At 43.6% G+C, this 27,754-nt stretch overlaps 1 protein-coding gene across 1 annotated transcript in view; it reads right to left on the bottom strand.

Annotated features, from left to right (window-relative positions):
* Window positions 1-27,754, bottom strand: part of LOC115116037 (protein unc-80 homolog) — a 125,787-nt gene that overhangs the window by 34,595 nt on the left and 63,438 nt on the right. Inside the window, 15 exon segments of the mRNA XM_065020602.1 lie at window positions 812-1,012; window positions 1,383-1,601; window positions 2,065-2,157; window positions 2,383-2,553; window positions 2,681-2,777; window positions 5,219-5,357; window positions 5,475-5,609; window positions 23,425-23,690; window positions 24,131-24,311; window positions 24,529-24,630; window positions 24,767-24,856; window positions 24,965-25,059; window positions 25,641-25,824; window positions 27,060-27,146; window positions 27,601-27,701. Coding sequence (XP_064876674.1) covers window positions 812-1,012; window positions 1,383-1,601; window positions 2,065-2,157; window positions 2,383-2,553; window positions 2,681-2,777; window positions 5,219-5,357; window positions 5,475-5,609; window positions 23,425-23,690; window positions 24,131-24,311; window positions 24,529-24,630; window positions 24,767-24,856; window positions 24,965-25,059; window positions 25,641-25,824; window positions 27,060-27,146; window positions 27,601-27,701 — 2,161 coding nt within the window.

Below are 27,754 nucleotides of genomic sequence, written 5' to 3'. Positions count from 1 at the left end.
CTCTACTGTAACACCACAGTATGGTACTTCACTCTACTGTAACACCACAGTACGGTACTTCACTCCACTGTAACACCACAGTACGGTACTTCACTCCACTGTAACACCACAGTACGGTACTTCACTCCACTGTAACACCACAGTACTGTACTTCACTCCACTGTAACACCACAGTATGGTCCTTCACTCCACTGTAACACCACAGTACGGTACTTCACTCCACTGTAATACCACAGTATGGTACTTCACTCCACAGTACGGTACGGTACTTCACTCCACTGTAACACCACAGTACTGTACTTCACTCCACTGTAACACCACGGTACGGTACTTCACTCCACTGTAACACCACAGTACTGTACTTCACTCCACTGTAACACCACAGTATGGTACTTCACTCCACTGTAACACCACGGTACGGTACTTCACTCCACTGTAACACCAAAGTACAGTACTTCACTCTACTTTAACACCACAGTACGGTACTTCACTCCACTGTAACACCACAGTACGGTACTTCACTCTACTGTAACACCACAGTACGGTACTTCACTCCACTGTAACACCACAGTACGGTACTTCACTCCACTGTAACACCACAGTACGGTACTTCACTCCACTGTAACACCACAGTACAGTACTTCACTCTACTGTAACACCACAGTACGGTACTTCACTCTACTTTAACACCACAGTACGGTACTTCACTCCACTGTAACACCACAGTACGACACGGTTGTGAAGGAGCAAGGGTTAAAGGGCGCGCAGCGCGGCAACAGACCTGGAGCACAGAGCCTGTGGGCGAGCGCACCTGAGCGTAGGCATCTTGTGGATCTTGTTGAACATGCGGTCAAGCCGCTTCAGGATGAGGATGAGGGCGGGCCGCACGGCCTCGGACGACCAATCGGTGATGGGCAGCATCCCAGTGACGTAGCGCCGCAGGCCTCGGCTCTCCATGGTCAGGCTGTCGTAGGGGGCCAGCTTGAGGAGGGAGTGGGCGATCTCTGCCAATCTGGGGGAAAACACATAACCACACACACAAACACACAAAATGATCAGACACAAAAACACACATGCAATCATAGAGACATGCACAACCGCATGCACAGTCAGGGAATTACATACACACACACATCGCACTCATCCACACACAAGGCATACAGATTATACACACAAAATTGCACACAAACAATTCTAAACGTTTCTTCAAATCAGGTCCCTGTATGCGTCCATACCATAGCTGAGTGAATAGTGATGTCATACCCGGTTAAAGTGTGTCTCATTCGTGGCCACTTTCACCCAGGTGGGTGCTGCACATTGGGCATTGAATGAGGATAGTTTCCACCAGGTTTAAACACTATGCACTAAATCCAACCCTTCACCTCATGTGGGACTTGATGTCCAGCAGCTCTAAGGCGGTGACACGGGGTTCCCCGGCCACGTTCTGCAGGATCTTGAGGCGCGGGCCGCAGTGCTTGTAGAACTCAGTGCAGATGTTCAGGAGGGACTCCCGGGGCCGGCGAAACTCCTCACGGGCGATACGCTCGTCCATCTCCTCGCGAGGCATCCCCTGGCCCTCCTCCAACAGGTGAAGGTTGTCCCTGATGCCGGACACAAGGCGACTGACATTGACACCAAGCAACACGAGTACACGACACAAACAAGCATCCATGAAACATGATCCTCTGTACCAACTGTGGTGTAAACACATGGGACATCTTCTATTGTCTTTGGGGTATTTTCTTCTGTTGTGATGATGACCTGTACATATGTTTCTTTAGGATATCACTACGGCAACAGCATCCAGGGACAACAAACAACACTATATGTATGTCTTACAGTTATGAAGAGAATTAGGAAAAGTAACAAAACAGTATGTTAGTAACAGCCAAGTGGACAGTTTCTTTAAGAGACTAAAATGAACGTGAAATAAATCAATACTATGTCCAAAAGAACACCCTTTTTCCTATATAGTGCACAACAGCCCTATAGCTCTGGCCAAAGGTAGTGCATTAGGGGTGCCATTTTGGACACAATCCGGCAGGTGTAAAGGCTACTCCACACCTGGTGTTGGGCCCTCCAGACATGGCGTGGTTGGCGGTCGTTGCACCTTTGTGTCCCTGGTCACAGCGACTCAACTGGGGGGCAGTCATAGGCCTGAGAGGGGATAGGAGGGGTGGGGATGGGAAGGAGGGGTGGGGATAGGAGGGAGGGGTGGGGATAGGAGGGGTGGGGATGGGAGGGAGGGGAGGGGAGGAAGATAGCAGAGAAAAAGGACAAATGTCACATTCAATTAGGGCTTGGAAAATACATTTAGAAAGACATGATGGGCCATATCTGATTAACAGATGCACACGGCTTGTGTGTGTGTGTGTGTCTTACCGTGTGAGGGTCTCTGAGCTGTAGAGCAGGGCCTGCAGGGAGGTGGCCAGGGCGGCGATGGCGGCGATCTCGTCCCGCGCTGCCGAGGCTGACTCCATGGTCATGGTGTTGCTCTTCAGCTTCTGGAGAAAACACGGCACCAGGGCCTCCAGCACCATCAGCATCTGTAGGCTGATACCGTGCACACACGCAACACATAAACACAAACACGCACGGATAGGAGAGGGCGTTAGCATTTAGTAAGACTACTGTACAATGTTGATATACTGGGTTGGCGGTGAGTGATGTGAAACCACACCTCCTGAAAGACTCTGGGGCGTAGGCCACCACCGTCACACACAGCTTGATGGACTCACTGATGGAGAAGGCCAGGTCCTCACTACCATAGCAGAAGTCTGAAACAGAGGGAACCACTGGAATTCATGCTGTAGCACTTTCAGGGCTTAAAATATACTATAGGAAGAACATGACCATTATCAGTCAAGTTCTATTGTTTAATATAACTAGGAGAATCCTGACAAAGAGAAACTCCAGGCCTTAGTAAGAGTCTATTAACTAGGAGAATCCTGACAATGAGAAACTCCAGGCCTTAGTAAGAGTCTATTAACTAGGAGAATCCTGACAATGAGAAACTCCAGGTCTTAGTAAGAGTCTATTAACTAGGAGAATCCTGACAATGAGAAACTCCAGGCCTTAGTAAGAGTCTATTAACTAGCAGAATCCTGACAAGGAGAAACTCCAGGCCTTAGTAAGAGTCTATTAACTAGGAGAATCCTGACAATGAGAAACTCCAGGTCTTAGTAAGAGTCTATTAACTAGGAGAATCCTGACAAGGAGAAACTCCAGGCCTTAGTAAGAGTCTATTAACTAGGAGAATCCTGACAATGAGAAACTCCAGGCCTTAGTAAGAGTTTATTAACTAGGAGAATCCTGACAATGAGAAACTCCAGGTCTTAGTAAGAGTCTATTAACTAGGAGAATCCTGACAAGGAGAAACTCCAGGCCTTAGTAAGAGTCTATTAACTAGGAGAATCCTGACAATGAGAAACTCCAGGTCTTAGTAAGAGTCTATTAACTAGGAGAATCCTGACAATGAGAAACTCCAGGCCTTAGTAAGAGTCTATTAACTAGGAGAATCCTGACAAGGAGAAACTCCAGGCCTTAGTAAGAGTCTATTAACTAGGAGAATCCTGACAATGAGAAACTCCAGGCCTTAGTAAGAGTCTATTAACTAGGAGAATCCTGACAAGGAGAAACTCCAGGCCTTAGTAAGAGTCTATTAACTAGGAGAATCCTGACAATGAGAAACTCCAGGCCTTAGTAAGAGTTTATTAACTAGGAGAATCCTGACAATGAGAAACTCCAGGTCTTAGTAAGAGTCTATTAACTAGGAGAATCCTGACAAGGAGAAACTCCAGGCCTTAGTAAGAGTCTATTAACTAGGAGAATCCTGACAAGGAGAAACTCCAGGCCTTAGTAAGAGTATATTAACTAGGAGAATCCTGACAATGAGAAACTCCAGGCCTTAGTAAGAGTTTATTAACTAGGAGAATCCTGACAATGAGAAACTCCAGGTCTTAGTAAGAGTCTATTAACTAGGAGAATCCTGACAAGGAGAAACTCCAGGCCTTAGTAAGAGTCTATTAACTAGGAGAATCCTGACAATGAGAAACTCCAGGTCTTAGTAAGAGTCTATTAACTAGGAGAATCCTGACAATGAGAAACTCCAGGCCTTAGTAAGAGTCTATTAACTAGGAGAATCCTAACAATGAGAAACTCCAGGCCTTAGTAAGAGTCTATTAACTAGGAGAATCCTGACAAGGAGAAACTCCAGGCCTTAGTAAGAGTCTATTAACTAGGAGAATCCTGACAATGAGAAACTCCAGGTCTTAGTAAGAGTCTATTAACTAGGAGAATCCTGACAATGAGAAACTCCAGGTCTTAGTAAGAGTCTATTAACTAGGAGAATCCTGACAATGAGAAACTCCAGGCTTTAGTAAGAGTCTATTAACTAGGAGAATCCTGACAATGAGAAACTCCAGGTCTTAGTAAGAGTCTATTAACTAGGAGAATCCTGACAATGAGAAACTCCAGGCCTTAGTAAGAGTCTATTAACTAGGAGAATCCTAACAATGAGAAACTCCAGGCCTTAGTAAGAGTCTATTAACTAGGAGAATCCTGACAAGGAGAAACTCCAGGCCTTAGTAAGAGTCTATTAACTAGGAGAATCCTGACAATGAGAAACTCCAGGTCTTAGTAAGAGTCTATTAACTAGGAGAATCCTGACAATGAGAAACTCCAGGTCTTAGTAAGAGTCTATTAACTAGGAGAATCCTGACAATGAGAAACTCCAGGCTTTAGTAAGAGTCTATTAACTAGGAGAATCCTGACAATGAGAAACTCCAGGTCTTAGTAAGAGTCTATTAACTAGGAGAATCCTGACAATGAGAAACTCCAGGCCTTAGTAAGAGTCTATTAACTATTTATTTATTTTCTCCTGATCAGCTCACGCTGTCATTAAAACAACTCCTCTCTTAAAACAATGGGAATCCACACCAGCAAAACGATGTGGGCTAGTCAAAGGTAGAACAGTATAGGGAAAATGGTCCTCTGTAGGTCAGTTGGGACAGCATGGTGCTTGCAGCGCTAGGATGGTGGGTTCGAATCCTGGAACCATCTGTACGTACAATGTATGCGTGACCGTAAGTCGTTTTGGATAGAAGCGTCTGATAAATGGCATACAGGATATTAAACAGGGTGCCATGTCAGACACAACCTCTAATGATATAATAGTCCTGAGTGATGGGACCCAGGGGGGTTGAGGTGGTGGTGTTACCCAGGGATCGTAGGGGTTTTTCAGCCTTGACCAGCTCCAGGGCATCCAGGGTATCATGCGTCTCTCCCTCCAGAGAGACCAGCAGGTCAAACAGGCACTGAGCAGACACCCCCTTAGACAGGCCTGTACTGGTGCACGTCTGGGAGGGAGACAGTCACATGGTTAAACAACACACGCAGATGCAGATACGCTCATAAGGGGAGACCTAGTCAGTTGCACAGTTGAATCAGAGAGGTGCTTATGCAAACACACTTACTGTGAACTCCAGCAGTGGGGCCACGCTGGCAAACAGCTGGAGGATGAAGGGTTTACGGTGCAGGATGTAGAACTGTCTGACGCAGAACTCTATCCCCTGTCTCAGCAGCGGGTTACTCTCATAGTCAGCATAGGACTACAACACATTACAGTGGGTTACTGTCATAGTCAGCATAGGACTACAACACATTACACTGGGTTACTGTCATAGTCAGCATAGGACTACAACACATTACAGTGGGTTACTGTCAGTCAGCATAGGACTACAACACATTACAGTGGGTTACTGTCATAGTCAGCATAGGACTACAACACATTACAGTGGGTTACTCTCATAGTCAGCATAGGACTACAACACATTACAGTGGGTTACTGTCATAGTCAGCATAGGACTACAACACATTACAGTGGGTTACTGTCATAGTCAGCATAGGACTACAACACATTACAGTGGGTTACTGTCAGTCAGCATAGGACTACAACACATTACAGTGGGTTACTGTCATAGTCAGCATAGGACTACAACACATTACAGTGGGTTACTGTCAGTCAGCATAGGACTACAACATATTACAGTGGGTTACTGTCATAGTCAGCATAGGACTACAACACATTACAGTGGGTTACTGTCAGTCAGCATAGGACTACAACACATTACAGTGGGTTACTGTCATAGTCAGCATAGCACTACAACACATTACAGTGGGTTACTGTCATAGTCAGCATAGGACTACAACACATTACAGTGGGTTACTGTCATAGTCAGCATAGGACTACAACACATTACAGTGGGTTACTCTCATAGTTAGCATAGGACTACAACACATTACAGTGGGTTACTCTCATAGTCAGCATAGGACTACAACACATTACAGTGGGTTACTGTCATAGTCAGCATAGGACTACAACACATTACAGTGGGTTACTCTCATAGTCAGCATAGGACTACAACACATTACAGTGGGTTACTGTCAGTCAGCATAGGACTACAACACATTACAGTGGGTTACTGTCATAGTCAGCATAGGACTACAACACATTACAGTGGGTTACTGTCATAGTCAGCATAGGACTACAACACATTACAGTGGGTTACTGTCATAGTCAGCATAGGACTACAACACATTACAGTGGGTTACTCTCATAGTCAGCATAGAACTACAACACATTAGTGAGTTACTGTCATAGTCAGCATAGGACTACAACACATTACAGTGGGTTACTCTCATAGTCAGCATAGGACTACAACACATTACAGTGGGTTACTGTCATAGTCAGCATAGGACTACAACACATTACAGTGGGTTACTGTCATAGTCAGCATAGGACTACAACACATTACAGTGGGTTACTCTCATAGTTAGCATAGGACTACAACACATTACAGTGGGTTACTCTCATAGTCAGCATAGGACTACAACACATTACAGTGGGTTACTGTCATAGTCAGCATAGGACTACAACACATTACAGTGGGTTACTCTCATAGTCAGCATAGGACTACAACACATTACAGTGGGTTACTGTCAGTCAGCATAGGACTACAACACATTACAGTGGGTTACTGTCATAGTCAGCATAGGACTACAACACATTACAGTGGGTTACTGTCATAGTCAGCATAGGACTACAACACATTACAGTGGGTTACTGTCATAGTCAGCATAGGACTACAACACATTACAGTGGGTTACTCTCATAGTCAGCATAGAACTACAACACATTAGTGAGTTACTGTCATAGTCAGCATAGGACTACAACACATTACAGTGGGTTACTCTCATAGTCAGCATAGGACTACAACACATTACAGTGGGTTACTGTCATAGTCAGCATAGGACTACAACACATTACAGTGGGTTACTGTCATAGTCAGCATAGGACTACAACACATTACAGTGGGTTACTGTCAGTCAGCATAGGACTACAACACATTACAGTGGGTTACTGTCATAGTCAGCATAGGACTACAACACATTACAGTGGGTTACTGTCAGTCAGCATAGGACTACAACATATTACAGTGGGTTACTGTCATAGTCAGCATAGGACTACAACACATTACAGTGGGTTACTGTCAGTCAGCATAGGACTACAACACATTACAGTGGGTTACTGTCATAGTCAGCATAGCACTACAACACATTACAGTGGGTTACTGTCATAGTCAGCATAGGACTACAACACATTACAGTGGGTTACTGTCATAGTCAGCATAGGACTACAACACATTACAGTGGGTTACTCTCATAGTTAGCATAGGACTACAACACATTACAGTGGGTTACTCTCATAGTCAGCATAGGACTACAACACATTACAGTGGGTTACTGTCATAGTCAGCATAGGACTACAACACATTACAGTGGGTTACTCTCATAGTCAGCATAGGACTACAACACATTACAGTGGGTTACTGTCAGTCAGCATAGGACTACAACACATTACAGTGGGTTACTGTCATAGTCAGCATAGGACTACAACACATTACAGTGGGTTACTGTCATAGTCAGCATAGGACTACAACACATTACAGTGGGTTACTGTCATAGTCAGCATAGGACTACAACACATTACAGTGGGTTACTCTCATAGTCAGCATAGAACTACAACACATTAGTGAGTTACTGTCATAGTCAGCATAGGACTACAACACATTACAGTGGGTTACTGTCATAGTCAGCATAGGACTACAACACATTACAGTGGGTTACTGTCATAGTCAGCATAGGACTACAACACATTACAGTGGGTTACTGTCATAGTCAGCATAGGACTACAACACATTACAGTGGGTTACTCTCATAGTCAGCATAGGACTACAACACATTACAGTGGGTTACTGTCATAGTCAGCATAGGACTACAACACATTACAGTGGGTTACTCTCATAGTCAGCATAGGACTACAACACATTACAGTGGGTTACTGTCAGTCAGCAGAGGACTACAACACATTACAGTGGGTTACTGTCATAGTCAGCATAGGACTACAACACATTACAGTGGGTTACTGTCATAGTCAGCATAGGACTACAACACATTACAGTGGGTTACTCTCATAGTTAGCATAGGACTACAACACATTACAGTGGGTTACTGTCATAGTCAGCATAGGACTACAACACATTACAGTGGGTTACTGTCATAGTCAGCATAGGACTACAACACATTACAGTGGGTTACTGTCATAGTCAGCATAGGACTACAACACATTACAGTGGGTTACTCTCATAGTTAGCATAGGACTACAACACATTACAGTGGGTTACTCTCATAGTCAGCATAGGACTACAACACATTACAGTGGGTTACTGTCAGTCAGCATAGGACTACAACACATTACAGTGGGTTACTCTCATAGTCAGCATAGGACTACAACACATTACAGTGGGTTACTGTCATAGTCAGCATAGGACTACAACACATTACAGTGGGTTACTGTCATAGTCAGCATAGGACTACAACACATTACAGTGGGTTACTGTCATAGTCAGCATAGGACTACAACACATTACAGTGGGTTACTGTCATAGTCAGCATAGGACTACAACACATTACAGTGGGTTACTCTCATAGTTAGCATAGGACTACAACACATTACAGTGGGTTACTGTCATAGTCAGCATAGGACTACAACACATTACAGTGGGTTACTGTCATAGTCAGCATAGGACTACAACACATTACAGTGGGTTACTGTCATAGTCAGCATAGGACTACAACACATTACAGTGGGTTACTGTCATAGTCAGCATAGAACTACAACACATTACAGTGGGTTACTGTCATAGTCAGCATAGGACTACAACACATTACAGTGGGTTACTGTCATAGTCAGCATAGAACTACAACACATTACACTGGGTTACTGTCATAGTCAGCATAGGACTACAACACATTACAGTGGGTTACTGTCATAGTCAGCATAGGACTACAACACATTACAGTGGGTTACTGTCATAGTCAGCATAGGACTACAACACATTACAGTGGGTTACTCTCATAGTCAGCATAGGACTACAACACATTACAGTGGGTTACTGTCAGTCAGCATAGGACTACAACACATTACAGTGGGTTACTCTCATAGTCAGCATAGGACTACAACACATTACAGTGGGTTACTGTCATAGTCAGCATAGGACTACAACACATTACAGTGGGTTACTGTCATAGTTAGCATAGGACTACAACACATTACAGTGGGTTACTGTCATAGTCAGCATAGGACTACAACACATTACAGTGGGTTACTGTCATAGTCAGCATAGGACTACAACACATTACAGTGGGTTACTCTCATAGTCAGCATAGAACTACAACACATTACACTGGGTTACTGTCATAGTCAGCATAGGACTACAACACATTACAGTGGGTTACTGTCATAGTCAGCATAGGACTACAACACATTACAGTGGGTTACTGTCATAGTCAGCATAGGACTACAACACATTACAGTGGGTTACTCTCATAGTCAGCATAGGACTACAACACATTACAGTGGGTTACTGTCATAGTCAGCATAGGACTACAACACATTACAGTGGGTTACTGTCATAGTCAGCATAGGACTACAACACATTACAGTGGGTTACTCTCATAGTCAGCATAGGACTACAACACATTACAGTGGGTTACTCTCATAGTCAGCATAGAACTACAACACATTAGTGAGTTACTGTCATAGTCAGCATAGGACTACAACACATTACAGTGGGTTACTGTCATAGTCAGCATAGGACTACAACACATTACAGTGGGTTACTGTCATAGTCAGCATAGGACTACAACACATTACAGTGGGTTACTGTCATAGTCAGCATAGGACTACAACACATTACAGTGGGTTACTCTCATAGTCAGCATAGGACTACAACACATTACAGTGGGTTACTGTCATAGTCAGCATAGGACTACAACACATTACAGTGGGTTACTCTCATAGTCAGCATAGGACTACAACACATTACAGTGGGTTACTGTCATAGTCAGCATAGGACTACAACACATTACAGTGGGTTACTGTCATAGTCAGCATAGGACTACAACACATTACAGTGGGTTACTCTCATAGTCAGCATAGGACTACAACACATTACAGTGGGTTACTGTCATAGTCAGCATAGGACTACAACACATTACAGTGGGTTACTCTCATAGTCAGCATAGGACTACAACACATTACAGTGGGTTACTGTCATAGTCAGCATAGGACTACAACACATTACAGTGGGTTACTGTCATAGTCAGCATAGGACTACAACACATTACAGTGGGTTACTGTCATAGTCAGCATAGGACTACAACACATTACAGTGGGTTACTGTCATAGTCAGCATAGGACTACAACACATTACAGTGGGTTACTCTCATAGTCAGCATAGGACTACAACACATTACAGTGGGTTACTGTCATAGTCAGCATAGGACTACAACACATTACAGTGGGTTACTCTCATAGTCAGCATAGGACTACAACACATTATAGTGGGTTACTCTCATAGTCAGCATAGGACTACAACACATTACAGTGGGTTACTGTCATAGTCAGCATAGGACTACAACACATTACAGTGGGTTACTGTCATAGTCAGCATAGGACTACAACACATTACAGTGGGTTACTGTCAGTCAGCATAGGACTACAACACATTACAGTGGGTTACTGTCATAGTCAGCATAGGACTACAACACATTACAGTGGGTTACTGTCATAGTCAGCATAGGACTACAACACATTACAGTGGGTTACTGTCAGTCAGCATAGGACTACAACACATTACAGTGGGTTACTGTCATAGTCAGCATAGGACTACAACACATTACAGTGGGTTACTCTCATAGTCAGCATAGGACTACAACACATTACAGTGGGTTACTGTCATAGTCAGCATAGGACTACAACACATTACAGTGGGTTACTGTCATAGTCAGCATAGGACTACAACACATTACAGTGGGTTACTGTCAGTCAGCATAGGACTACAACACATTACAGTGGGTTACTGTCATAGTCAGCATAGGACTACAACACATTACAGTGGGTTACTGTCAGTCAGCATAGGACTACAACACATTACAGTGGGTTACTGTCATAGTCAGCATAGGACTACAACACATTACAGTGGGTTACTGTCAGTCAGCATAGGACTACAACACATTACAGTGGGTTACTGTCATAGTCAGCATAGGACTACAACACATTACAGTGGGTTACTGTCATAGTCAGCATAGGACTACAACACATTACAGTGGGTTACTGTCATAGTCAGCATAGGACTACAACACATTACAGTGGGTTACTCTCATAGTCAGCATAGGACTACAACACATTACACTGGGTTACTGTCATAGTCAGCATAGGACTACAACACATTACAGTGGGTTACTGTCATAGTCAGCATAGGACTACAACACATTACAGTGGGTTACTCTCATAGTCAGCATAGGACTACAACACATTACAGTGTGTTACTGTCAGTCAGCATAGGACTACAACACATTACAGTGGGTTACTGTCATAGTCAGCATAGGACTACAACACATTACAGTGGGTTACTGTCATAGTCAGCATAGGACTACAACACATTACAGTGGGTTACTGTCATAGTCAGCATAGGACTACAACACATTACAGTGGGTTACTCTCATAGTCAGCATAGAACTACAACACATTAGTGAGTTACTGTCATAGTCAGCATAGGACTACAACACATTACAGTGGGTTACTGTCATAGTCAGCATAGGACTACAACACATTACAGTGGGTTACTGTCATAGTCAGCATAGGACTACAACACATTACAGTGGGTTACTCTCATAGTCAGCATAGGACTACAACACATTACAGTGGGTTACTGTCATAGTCAGCATAGGACTACAACACATTACAGTGGGTTACTCTCATAGTCAGCATAGGACTACAACACATTATAGTGGGTTACTCTCATAGTCAGCATAGGACTACAACACATTACAGTGGGTTACTGTCATAGTCAGCATAGGACTACAACACATTACAGTGGGTTACTGTCATAGTCAGCATAGGACTACAACACATTACAGTGGGTTACTGTCAGTCAGCATAGGACTACAACACATTACAGTGGGTTACTGTCATAGTCAGCATAGGACTACAACACATTACAGTGGGTTACTGTCATAGTCAGCATAGGACTACAACACATTACAGTGGGTTACTGTCAGTCAGCATAGGACTACAACACATTACAGTGGGTTACTGTCATAGTCAGCATAGGACTACAACACATTACAGTGGGTTACTGTCAGTCAGCATAGGACTACAACACATTACAGTGGGTTACTGTCATAGTCAGCATAGGACTACAACACATTACAGTGGGTTACTGTCATAGTCAGCATAGGACTACAACACATTACAGTGGGTTACTGTCATAGTCAGCATAGGACTACAACACATTACAGTGGGTTACTCTCATAGTCAGCATAGGACTACAACACATTACAGTGGGTTACTGTCATAGTCAGCATAGGACTACAACACATTACAGTGGGTTACTGTCATAGTCAGCATAGGACTACAACACATTACAGTGGGTTACTCTCATAGTCAGCATAGGACTACAACACATTACAGTGTGTTACTGTCAGTCAGCATAGGACTACAACACATTACAGTGGGTTACTGTCATAGTCAGCATAGGACTACAACACATTACAGTGGGTTACTGTCATAGTCAGCATAGGACTACAACACATTACAGTGGGTTACTGTCATAGTCAGCATAGGACTACAACACATTACAGTGGGTTACTCTCATAGTCAGCATAGAACTACAACACATTAGTGAGTTACTGTCATAGTCAGCATAGGACTACAACACATTACAGTGGGTTACTGTCAGTCAGCATAGGACTACAACACATTACAGTGGGTTACTGTCATAGTCAGCATAGGACTACAACACATTACAGTGGGTTACTGTCATAGTCAGCATAGGACTACAACACATTACAGTGGGTTACTGTCAGTCAGCATAGGACTACAACACATTACAGTGGGTTACTGTCATAGTCAGCATAGGACTACAACACATTACAGTGGGTTACTCTCATAGTCAGCATAGGACTACAACACATTACAGTGGGTTACTGTCATAGTCAGCATAGGACTACAACACATTACAGTGGGTTACTGTCAGTCAGCATAGGACTACAACACATTACAGTGGGTTACTGTCATAGTCAGCATAGGACTACAACACATTACAGTGGGTTACTGTCATAGTCAGCATAGGACTACAACACATTACAGTGGGTTACTGTCAGTCAGCATAGGACTACAACACATTACAGTGGGTTACTGTCATAGTCAGCATAGGACTACAACACATTACAGTGGGTTACTCTCATAGTCAGCATAGGACTACAACACATTACAGTGGGTTACTGTCAGTCAGCATAGGACTACAACACATTACAGTGGGTTACTCTCATAGTCAGCATAGGACTACAACACATTACAGTGGGTTACTGTCATAGTCAGCATAGGACTACAACACATTACAGTGGGTTACTGTCATAGTCAGCATAGGACTACAACACATTACAGTGGGTTACTGTCAGTCAGCATAGGACTACAACACATTACAGTGGGTTACTGTCATAGTCAGCATAGGACTACAACACATTACAGTGGGTTACTGTCAGTCAGCATAGGACTACAACACATTACAGTGGGTTACTGTCATAGTCAGCATAGGACTACAACACATTACAGTGGGTTACTCTCATAGTCAGCATAGGACTACAACACATTACAGTGGGTTACTGTCATAGTCAGCATAGGACTACAACACATTACAGTGGGTTACTGTCAGTCAGCATAGGACTACAACACATTACAGTGGGTTACTGTCATAGTCAGCATAGGACTACAACACATTACAGTGGGTTACTGTCATAGTCAGCATAGGACTACAACACATTACAGTGGGTTACTGTCATAGTCAGCATAGGACTACAACACATTACAGTGGGTTACTCTCATAGTCAGCATAGAACTACAACACATTAGTGAGTTACTGTCATAGTCAGCATAGGACTACAACACATTACAGTGGGTTACTGTCAGTCAGCATAGGACTACAACACATTACAGTGGGTTACTGTCATAGTCAGCATAGGACTACAACACATTACAGTGGGTTACTGTCATAGTCAGCATAGGACTACAACACATTACAGTGGGTTACTGTCAGTCAGCATAGGACTACAACACATTACAGTGGGTTACTGTCATAGTCAGCATAGGACTACAACACATTACAGTGGGTTACTCTCATAGTCAGCATAGGACTACAACACATTACAGTGGGTTACTGTCATAGTCAGCATAGGACTACAACACATTACAGTGGGTTACTGTCAGTCAGCATAGGACTACAACACATTACAGTGGGTTACTGTCATAGTCAGCATAGGACTACAACACATTACAGTGGGTTACTGTCATAGTCAGCATAGGACTACAACACATTACAGTGGGTTACTGTCATAGTCAGCATAGGACTACAACACATTACAGTGGGTTACTGTCATAGTCAGCATAGGACTACAACACATTACAGTGGGTTACTCTCATAGTCAGCATAGGACTACAACACATTACAGTGGGTTACTGTCAGTCAGCATAGGACTACAACACATTACAGTGGGTTACTCTCATAGTCAGCATAGGACTACAACACATTACAGTGGGTTACTGTCATAGTCAGCATAGGACTACAACACATTACAGTGGGTTACTGTCATAGTCAGCATAGGACTACAACACATTACAGTGGGTTACTGTCAGTCAGCATAGGACTACAACACATTACAGTGGGTTACTGTCATAGTCAGCATAGGACTACAACACATTACAGTGGGTTACTGTCAGTCAGCATAGGACTACAACACATTACAGTGGGTTACTGTCATAGTCAGCATAGGACTACAACACATTACAGTGGGTTACTCTCATAGTCAGCATAGGACTACAACACATTACAGTGGGTTACTGTCATAGTCAGCATAGGACTACAACACATTACAGTGGGTTACTGTCAGTCAGCATAGGACTACAACACATTACAGTGGGTTACTGTCATAGTCAGCATAGGACTACAACACATTACAGTGGGTTACTGTCAGTCAGCATAGGACTACAACACATTACAGTGGGTTACTGTCATAGTCAGCATAGGACTACAACACATTACAGTGGGTTACTGTCATAGTCAGCATAGGACTACAACACATTACAGTGGGTTACTGTCATAGTCAGCATAGGACTACAACACATTACAGTGGGTTACTCTCATAGTCAGCATAGGACTACAACACATTACACTGGGTTACTGTCATAGTCAGCATAGGACTACAACACATTACAGTGGGTTACTGTCATAGTCAGCATAGGACTACAACACATTACAGTGGGTTACTCTCATAGTCAGCATAGGACTACAACACATTACAGTGGGTTACTGTCAGTCAGCATAGGACTACAACACATTACAGTGGGTTACTGTCATAGTCAGCATAGGACTACAACACATTACAGTGGGTTACTGTCATAGTCAGCATAGGACTACAACACATTACAGTGGGTTACTGTCATAGTCAGCATAGGACTACAACACATTACAGTGGGTTACTGTCATAGTCAGCATAGAACTACAACACATTAGTGAGTTACTGTCATAGTCAGCATAGGACTACAACACATTACAGTGGGTTACTGTCATAGTCAGCATAGGACTACAACACATTACAGTGGGTTACTGTCATAGTCAGCATAGGACTACAACACATTACAGTGGGTTACTGTCATAGTCAGCATAGGACTACAACACATTACAGTGGGTTACTCTCATAGTCAGCATAGGACTACAACACATTACAGTGGGTTACTCTCATAGTCAGCATAGGACTACAACACATTACAGTGGGTTACTGTCATAGTCAGCATAGGACTACAACACATTACAGTGGGTTACTGTCATAGTCAGCATAGGACTACAACACATTACAGTGGGTTACTGTCATAGTCAGCATAGGACTACAACACATTACAGTGGGTTACTGTCATAGTCAGCATAGGACTACAACACATTACAGTGGGTTACTCTCATAGTCAGCATAGGACTACAACACATTACAGTGGGTTACTGTCAGTCAGCATAGGACTACAACACATTACAGTGGGTTACTCTCATAGTCAGCATAGGACTACAACACATTACAGTGGGTTACTGTCATAGTCAGCATAGGACTACAACACATTACAGTGGGTTACTCTCATAGTTAGCATAGGACTACAACACATTACAGTGGGTTACTGTCATAGTCAGCATAGGACTACAACACATTACAGTGGGTTACTGTCATAGTCAGCATAGGACTACAACACATTACAGTGGGTTACTCTCATAGTCAGCATAGAACTACAACACATTACACTGGGTTACTGTCATAGTCAGCATAGGACTACAACACATTACAGTGGGTTACTGTCATAGTCAGCATAGGACAACAACACATTACAGTGGGTTACTTTCATAGTCAGCATAGGACTACAACACATTACAGTGGGTTACTCTCATAGTCAGCATAGGACTACAACACATTACAGTGGGTTACTGTCAGTCAGCATAGGACTACAACACATTACAGTGGGTTACTCTCATAGTCAGCATAGGACTACAACACATTACAGTGGGTTACTGTCATAGTCAGCATAGGACTACAACACATTACAGTGGGTTACTCTCATAGTTAGCATAGGACTACAACACATTACAGTGGGTTACTGTCATAGTCAGCATAGGACTACAACACATTACAGTGGGTTACTGTCATAGTCAGCATAGGACTACAACACATTACAGTGGGTTACTCTCATAGTCAGCATAGAACTACAACACATTACACTGGGTTACTGTCATAGTCAGCATAGGACTACAACACATTACAGTGGGTTACTGTCATAGTCAGCATAGGACTACAACACATTACAGTGGGTTACTGTCATAGTCAGCATAGGACTACAACACATTACAGTGGGTTACTGTCATAGTCAGCATAGGACTACAACACATTACAGTGGGTTACTCTCATAGTTAGCATAGGACTACAACACATTACAGTGGGTTACTGTCATAGTCAGCATAGGACTACAACACATTACAGTGGGTTACTGTCATAGTCAGCATAGGACTACAACACATTACAGTGGGTTACTGTCATAGTCAGCATAGGACTACAACACATTACAGTGGGTTACTGTCATAGTCAGCATAGAACTACAACACATTACAGTGGGTTACTGTCATAGTCAGCATAGGACTACAACACATTACAGTGGGTTACTGTCATAGTCAGCATAGAACTACAACACATTACACTGGGTTACTGTCATAGTCAGCATAGGACTACAACACATTACAGTGGGTTACTGTCATAGTCAGCATAGGACTACAACACATTACAGTGGGTTACTCTCATAGTCAGCATAGGACTACAACACATTACAGTGGGTTACTGTCAGTCAGCATAGGACTACAACACATTACAGTGGGTTACTCTCATAGTCAGCATAGGACTACAACACATTACAGTGGGTTACTGTCATAGTCAGCATAGGACTACAACACATTACAGTGGGTTACTCTCATAGTTAGCATAGGACTACAACACATTACAGTGGGTTACTGTCATAGTCAGCATAGGACTACAACACATTACAGTGGGTTACTGTCATAGTCAGCATAGGACTACAACACATTACAGTGGGTTACTCTCATAGTCAGCATAGAACTACAACACATTACACTGGGTTACTGTCATAGTCAGCATAGGACTACAACACATTACAGTGGGTTACTGTCATAGTCAGCATAGGACTACAACACATTACAGTGGGTTACTGTCATAGTCAGCATAGGACTACAACACATTACAGTGGGTTACTGTCATAGTCAGCATAGGACTACAACACATTACAGTGGGTTACTGTCATAGTCAGCATAGGACTACAACACATTACAGTGGGTTACTCTCATAGTCAGCATAGGACTACAACACATTACAGTGGGTTACTGTCATAGTCAGCATAGGACTACAACACATTACAGTGGGTTACTCTCATAGTCAGCATAGGACTACAACACATTACAGTGGGTTACTCTCATAGTCAGCATAGAACTACAACACATTAGTGAGTTACTGTCATAGTCAGCATAGGACTACAACACATTACAGTGGGTTACTGTCATAGTCAGCATAGGACTACAACACATTACAGTGGGTTACTGTCATAGTCAGCATAGGACTACAACACATTACAGTGGGTTACTGTCATAGTCAGCATAGGACTACAACACATTACAGTGGGTTACTCTCATAGTCAGCATAGGACTACAACACATTACAGTGGGTTACTGTCATAGTCAGCATAGGACTACAACACATTACAGTGGGTTACTCTCATAGTCAGCATAGGACTACAACACATTACAGTGGGTTACTGTCATAGTCAGCATAGGACTACAACACATTACAGTGGGTTACTGTCATAGTCAGCATAGGACTACAACACATTACAGTGGGTTACTCTCATAGTCAGCATAGGACTACAACACATTACAGTGGGTTACTGTCATAGTCAGCATAGGACTACAACACATTACAGTGGGTTACTCTCATAGTCAGCATAGGACTACAACACATTACAGTGGGTTACTGTCATAGTCAGCATAGGACTACAACACATTACAGTGGGTTACTGTCATAGTCAGCATAGGACTACAACACATTAGATTGGGTTACTGTCATAGTCAGCATAGGACTACAACACATTACAGTGGGTTACTGTCATAGTCAGCATAGGACTACAACACATTACAGTGGGTTACTCTCATAGTCAGCATAGGACTACAACACATTACAGTGGGTTACTGTCAGTCAGCATAGGACTACAACACATTACAGTGGGTTACTGTCATAGTCAGCATAGGACTACAACACATTACAGTGGGTTACTCTCATAGTCAGCATAGGACTACAACACATTATAGTGGGTTACTCTCATAGTCAGCATAGGACTACAACACATTACAGTGGGTTACTGTCATAGTCAGCATAGAACTACAACACATTACAGTGGGTTACTCTCATAGTCAGCATAGGACTACAACACATTACAGTGGGTTACTGTCAGTCAGCATAGGACTACAACACATTACAGTGGGTTACTGTCATAGTCAGCATAGGACTACAACACATTACAGTGGGTTACTCTCATAGTCAGCATAGGACTACAACACATTATAGTGGGTTACTCTCATAGTCAGCATAGGACTACAACACATTACAGTGGGTTACTGTCATAGTCAGCATAGAACTACAACACATTACAGTGGGTTACTCTCATAGTCAGCATAGGACTACAACACATTACAGTGGGTTACTCTCATAGTCAGCATAGGACTACAACACATTACAGTGGGTTACTGTCATAGTCAGCATATGACTACAACACATTACAGTGGGTTACTGTCATAGTCAGCATAGGACTACAACACATTACAGTGGGTTACTCTCATAGTCAGCATAGAACTACAACACATTACACTGGGTTACTGTCATAGTCAGCATAGGACTACAACACATTACAGTGGGTTACTGTCATAGTCAGCATAGGACTACAACACATTACAGTGGGTTACTGTCATAGTCAGCATAGGACTACAACACATTACAGTGGGTTACTCTCATAGTCAGCATAGGACTACAACACATTACAGTGGGTTACTGTCATAGTCAGCATAGGACTACAACACATTACAGTGGGTTACTGTCATAGTCCGCATAGGACTACAACACATTACAGGGAGTAATCATATGAGCTTGTAAGGATGCATTGTCATACTGCAACACCATGTTTAGGCCCAATTCAGAATGCATTGTGGGATTTGGTCTGTAATCTCTGTGGCCTCCTAGAGCTGGGTTGAAGCAGCATCTTGGCACCAGCATTTATGTATTTGTATTTTAAATACTTATTTACTGTGTATTTAAGGATTTTCAAATAATGTGGCCAAATCAACGACTTAATTTTAAAGTATTCAAATAATTTGCTATAAATACTATAGTTGATGTCCTGCCTTTCACACCATGGCAACCATGTGAATGTTTCTCTAATCACACAACTTGTTAGGAGGATTCTGTGTGGGCCCTTTCCGAGGCCAATGGAGGTAGAGGACTCAATCAAATGTTATGTAGTAGAGTATATCAAAGCTTAGTAAGAAACATGGGCTATTATATAGGGTTCAATGCAATAAATGTTTTCAAATCCTGTGATTTAAATGAGCAATGCCCATTGAGTTGTCAGCAGCACAATTTCCCAGATCAAGACTAAATAAATCCAGCTGCATTTGGGATTGACCTGCACTGCTCTCTGTGTAAGTCTTCCATTATGAAGCCCCGGTGAGTTCCATTGTCATCATATTGACCTGCACTGCTCTCTGTGTAAGTCTTCCATTATGAAGCCCCGGTGAGTTCCATTGTCATCATATTGACCTGCACTGCTCTCTGTGTAAGTCTTCCATTATGAAGCCCGGTGAGTTCCATTGTCATCATATTGACCTGCACTGCTCTCTGTGTAAGTCTTCCATTATGAAGCCCCGGTGAGTTCCATTGTCATCATATTGACCTGCACTGCTCTCTGTGTAAGTCTTCCATTATGAAGCCCCGGTGAGTTCCATTGTCATCATATTGACCTGCACTGCTCTCTGTGTAAGTCTTCCATTATGAAGCCCCGGTGAGTTCCATTGTCATCATATTGACCTGCACTGCTCTCTGTGTAAGTCTTCCATTATGAAGCCCCGGTGAGTTCCATTGTCATCATATTGACCTGCACTGCTCTCTGTGTAAGTCTTCCATTATGAAGCCCGGTGAGTTCCATTGTCAACATATTGACCTGCACTGCTCTCTGTGTAAGTCTTCCATTATGAAGCCCCGGTGAGTTCCATTGTCATCATATTGACCTGCACTGCTCTCTGTGTAAGTCTTCCATTATGAAGCCCCGGTGAGTTCCATTGTCATCATATTGACCTGCACTGCTCTCTGTGTAAGTCTTCCATTATGAAGCCCCGGTGAGTTCCATTGTCAACATATTGACCTGCACTGCTCTCTGTGTAAGTCTTCCATTATGAAGCCCCGGTGAGTTCCATTGTCATCATATTGACCTGCACTGCTCTCTGTGTAAGTCTTCCATTATGAAGCCCCGTTGAGTTCCATTGTCATCATATTGACCTGCACTGCTCTCTGTGTAAGTCTTCCATTATGAAGCCCCGGTGAGTTCCATTGTCATCATATTGACCTGCACTGCTCTCTGTGTAAGTCTTCCATTATGAAGCCCCGGTGAGTTCCATTGTCAACATATTGACCTGCACTGCTCTCTGTGTAAGTCTTCCATTATGAAGCCCCGGTGAGTTCCATTGTCATCATATTGACCTGCACTGCTCTCTGTGTAAGTCTTCCATTATGAAGCCCCGGTGAGTTCCATTGTCATCATATTGACCTGCACTGCTCTCTGTGTAAGTCTTCCATTATGAAGCCCCGGTGAGTTCCATTGTCATCATATTGACCTGCACTGCTCTGTGTAAGTCTTCCATTATGAAGCCCGGTGAGTTCCATTGTCATCATAATGACCTGCACTGCTCTCTGTGTAAGTCTTCCATTATGAAGCCCCGGTGAGTTCCATTGTCAACATATTGACCTGCACTGCTCTCTGTGTAAGTCTTCCATTATGAAGCCCCGGTGAGTTCCATTGTCAACATATTGACCTGCACTGCTCTCTGTGTAAGTCTTCCATTATGAAGCCCCGGTGAGTTCCATTGTCAACATATTGACCTGCACTGCTCTCTGTGTAAGTCTTCCATTATGAAGCCCCGGTGAGTTCCATTGTCATCATAATGACCTGCACTGCTCTCTGTGTAAGTCTTCCATTATGAAGCCCCGGTGAGTTCCATTGTCATCATATTGACCTGCACTGCTCTCTGTGTAAGTCTTCCATTATGAAGCCCCGGTGAGTTCCATTGTCAACATATTGACCTGCACTGCTCTCTGTGTAAGTCTTCCATTATGAAGCCCCGGTGAGTTCCATTGTCATCATATTGACCTGCACTGCTCTCTGTGTAAGTCTTCCATTATGAAGCCCCGGTGAGTTCCATTGTCAACATATTGACCATGCGTTGATAGTGGCTATAAACGTCTGCTCCCAAGCTTCAACTCAACTCTAACCTGACCCAGCCCAGCCTGTGTTTCTGTAAGTCAGCACTATATTATGCAGTGAGACTCACAGAAAGGGAAAGGGGATGCCTAGTCAGTTGCACAACTGAATGCATTCAACCAATGTGTGTTCTGCATTTGACGCAACCCCTCTGAACCAGAGATGTGAGGGGGGCTGCCCTAATCGACGTCATCGGCGCCTGGGAAGCAGTTGTTTTTGGGCGTTAACTGCCTTGCTCAAGAGCCGAACGGCACAATTTTCCACCTTGCTGGCTCGGGGATTCAAACCAGCGACCTTTCGGTTACTGTTCCAACGCTCTTATCCACAAGGCTACCTGCCGCCCGCCGCCCCCCTCACAATGACCACAGATTGTGAGACACATTTGGGCAGTGGTTGGCATGGTTCCAAGGTTGCATTGATATAAGCTCAGATATGTGACTTCTTCCTGTAATGGGTTGGGTTAGGATTTAGGGAGGCTACATTTATCCCAGATCTCTAACCTTTAACCCCAGCAGGTGGATGAAGTAGCACCATGAAACTGATCTAAGATTAGTTCCACATTTTCAGCCTCTAATAGAGAACAACAACCTGCTGGACCTGTAAACTGATCCTAGAACTGTACTACCTACCTGCAACATGGTGGGGAGGAGCCACTGGTATCCACTCAGGGAGAACAGGTGGTTGAAGTGAACAGCCGTGTTGATGGCAGTAGCCGTGTACTGCCTGAGGAGGGCGCTGTCCTCGGGGTGCAGCAGCAGGGCACCGTTGAACACGTTCAGGAAGAGCATGATCTCATCTCCCCACGGGTACTCACTGGGCATGCCCAGAAACATCTCTTCCAGTAGTTTGATCCACAGGACTTTGTGGAGAGTGTCCAGGCCGAAGAGCTCCTTGCCTGGGGAGAGGATAGCACAATATGGGGCTAACTCACTATGGAAGCCCCTTTGCAATGAAGACTTTTTGAAACAACTAGCGTTCATGCTTCCCAAGTGTTGGTAGACTTTTGTTTTGTGATCTGTGTTGTCTAGTTCGAAGATGCACCACAGATATACAATGTAGCACAGTACTTTACTCTAGTACATCTTCATTTCAAAATGCAACTAATATCAAGGGTTGGGGTCAATTCCTTTCCAATTCCAGTCATTTCAGAAAGTAAACCAAATTCCAATTCCATGTTGTCCTCATTGAAAAGCATTGAAGAGAATTGGAATTTCGGTGAACTTCCTGAACTGACCAGAATTAAAAATGGTATTGACCCCAACTCTGATCATCTCTCTTTATTGTCTTGTTTGTTCACTCAGATACCATTCAAGATCGGGTCCACTCCAGTCTTACCCTGTGGCTCGCTGAAGAGAGAGAACTCCCCGTCGATGGCCGTGCGGGGGAAGGAGGGCAGGCGGAGCAGGTCTTCTTGGAGCATGGACACATGGGACTGTTTGTGGACGGCCGGCATGTTCTGGGTCAGGGAGATGAGGAATAGAACACGGCCCACCTCCTCCAGTTTACGGGAAAACACCTAGGGAGAGAGGGATAGGAAGGGGACACACTGAGTATGCACAAGAGGCTGAGACAGGCACCAGTAAAGATATGGACAGAAGGTCACACTTCTCAAACGGTTAAAGCCACAGTTGGGAGATTTTGAGTCATTTATACTGTGTGTACTCTTTTGGTGATGTGCACAAATTGCAGAGCGTGGCTTTAACTGTGAGATTTAAACCTGAAAGATAACACACCTGTTTCTGAATGAGTTCCTGTCCTTTCTCTGGCAGCATGTGGACCAGGTTGAGCTGCGGAGACACAGACCTCCTGAACGGATAGATGTCCCTCACAAAGGTCTGCAGGTGACAAACACAGTCAGAAAGCCCATTATGTAGAGTCACTGATGGAGAAGACATTCTCATGGTCATTCTAGACATCTACACATAACCTCACAGTTCATAACACCGCTTGGAAACGGATGGGAATTCCAACCTTGGAATAGTGAATGAGGTTCCAGCGCTTGTCCATGAGGAAGTAGTGTGCCGACCGAGACTCGGGAATGTTGAAGAACTCCAAACACTCCTGTTAGGGAAGAGAGAGGCCAACGAATTGGGGATGACTTCAGTGTATCCCTGAGAATGTTCTGTCATGATCTGTAGAATGCAGATCAACTCTATGATGAGAAATTACCTTGAGCAAGGCATCAAACTGAGTGTCTTCATGTACAGGCAACTGGGTAGGAATGTCACACTCATTCTGTCCGTGCACTACCAGGGTCTTGGTTCCTGCAAGGACATACATGATTTACTATATTACCCACATGTAGCAGTCAACATTATAGTATAGAACACAGTCAAATGACTGGGCTCCCATTGGCATCCAGTGACCTTTATCTGGCAGGGATGACCTTCTGGTAACCTTTAAAATGGCCTTTATCTGGCAGGGATGACCTTCTGGTAACCTTTAAAATGGCCTTTATCTGGCAGGGATGACCTTCTGGTAACCTTTAAAATGGCCTTTATCTGGCAGGGATGACCTTCTGGTAACCTTTAAAATGGCCTTTACCTGGCAGGGATGACCTTCTGGTAACCTTTAAAATGGCCTTTACCTGGCAGGGATGACCTTCTGGTAACCTTTAAAATGGCCTTTACCTGGCAGGGATGACATTCTGGTAACCTTTAAAATGGCCTTTATCTGGCAGGGATGACCTTCTGGTAACCTTTAAAATGGCATTTACCTGGCAGGGATGACCTTCTGGTAACCTTTAAAATGGCCTTTACCTGGCATGGATGACCTTCTGGTAACCTTTAAAATGGCCTTTATCTGGCAGGGATGACCTTCTGGTAACCTTTAAAATGGCCTTTACCTGGCATGGATGCAGTGACCAGCAGCTTGACCTCACACTGCTCCTTCTTCATGGTCTGTTTGAGGTCCTTGAAGAAGAGCCCCTCCACGTAGCCCACCACCTCCCACAGGAAGGTCAGGGTGGCCGAGATGGCATCCATACCCCACTCACACGGAGTACGCACAAAGTACATAATCAGCCCCACCTACGGAGAGAGAGAGAGGCAGACAGAAAGGTGAATAGGGTACAGACAGACAGAGAGAGACAGACAGAGACAGGGAGAGAGAGAGAGAGAGAGATAATAATGCATGCAGAGCAGAATTAGGCCGATAGCCACTAATTATCAAAATCCAGAAAAGAGCCGTTAAATTCTATAACCACTTAAAAGGAAGCGATTCCCAAACCTTCCATAACAAAGCCATCACCTACAGAGAGATGAACGTGGAGAAGAGTCCCCTAAGCAAGCTGGTCCTGGGGCTCTGTTCACAAACACAAACACACCCTACAGAGCCCCAGGACAGCAGCACAATTAGACCCAACCAAATCATGAGAAAACAAAAAGATAATTACTTGACACATTGGAAAGAATTAACAAAAAAACAGAGCAAACTAGAATGCTATTTGACCCTACACAGAGAGTACACAGCGGCAGAATACCTGACCACTGTGACTGACCCAAAATTAAGGAAAGCTTTGACTATGTACAGACTCAGTGAGCATAGCCTTGCTATTGAGAAAGGCCGCCGTAGGCAGACATGGCTCTCAAGAGAAGACAGGCTATGTGCTCACTGCCCACAAAATGAGGTGGAAACTGAGCTGCACTTCCTAACCTCCTGCCCAATGTATGACCACATTAGAGAGACATATTTTCCTCAGATTACACAGATCCACAAAGAATTCGAAAACAAATCCAATTTTGATAAACTGCCATAGTGTGCCATCACAGCAGCAAGATTTGTGACCTGTTGCCACGAGAAAAGGGCAACCAGTGAAGAACACACACACCATTGTAAATACAACCCATATCTATGCCTATTTATTTTATCTTGTGTCCTTTACCATTTGTACATTGTTAAAACACTGTATATATATAATATGACATGTGTAATGTCTGTATTGTTTTAAACTTCTGTATGTGTAATGTTTACTGTTAATTTGTATTGTTTATTTCACTTTATGTATTCACTTTATATATTATCTACCTCACTTGCTTTGGCAATGTTAACACATGTTTCCCATGCCAATAAAGCCCTTGAATTGAATTGAATTGGAGAGAGAGAGAGAGAGAGAGAGAGAGAGAGAGAGAGAGAGAGAGAGAGAGAGAGAGAGAGAGAGAGAGAGAGAAAGTAGAGGGGGAAGAGAGAGATCTTCATTAATCTTGTCATCAGATTGATCAATACTGCTACTGTCTGATATACATTGACTGATGTCTTGTCTCACCAGGTAGTTGAAGAGGATGTGAGAGGTCTGGGCTGGGAGGTCACCGATGTTCATCAACAGCTTCCTCAGCATGTACATCAGCTCGTCCTGATACACATAGAAACATGTGTCAGTTCAAACTCAACAGAAAAACACATTAACAACAGGAGGGGTTGTGTTCAGTGGGGGGAAAAAGCAGGTAACATTCCGGTCAACCTTAAACAACCTTAACCCAATACATGAAGAAGGTGATACAAACCGAAACGTCTGTGTACAACTTTTCCCCTGCCTGCTGTAAAAAGCATGAAAAAAAAACATGAAAAAAGAAAAAGTAACTTTTAGAGTTCTGTCTCGTAATCTTTTTGTGTAAGAACCACCTGTCATTTTCTGTATTTAGGATAGAGAAAATGTTTTGAAACGTTTTGAAACAGGGAGGCAGTCTAGTAACAACAGATTTTGTCCATAACAACATAGATTGAACAACATACTGAAGAGGAGCAGGATTCTATTGGTCCGATCATATGAGACTGCAGAGTATTTTGATGGACAACGGCTGCTCTACCTGTCGATTGCTAACGGTGAGCTTCTCCAGGAAGTGCCTGAGCACCAGGGCGGGGTCTTCGATCAGACAGTTCCACAGGATCTGCTGGGCCACTGCACTCACTGCAGGATCATGGTAAATGGATCATAAGAAAATGATCATGAGTTTTATCAGG

The sequence above is a fragment of the Oncorhynchus nerka genome, linkage group LG2 (genome assembly GCF_034236695.1).
Source record: "Oncorhynchus nerka isolate Pitt River linkage group LG2, Oner_Uvic_2.0, whole genome shotgun sequence".
NCBI classification, from domain to species: domain Eukaryota; kingdom Metazoa; phylum Chordata; class Actinopteri; order Salmoniformes; family Salmonidae; genus Oncorhynchus; species Oncorhynchus nerka.
The sequence above is the reverse complement of the archived record's forward strand: the minus strand, read 5'-3'. Positions and strand labels throughout refer to the sequence as shown.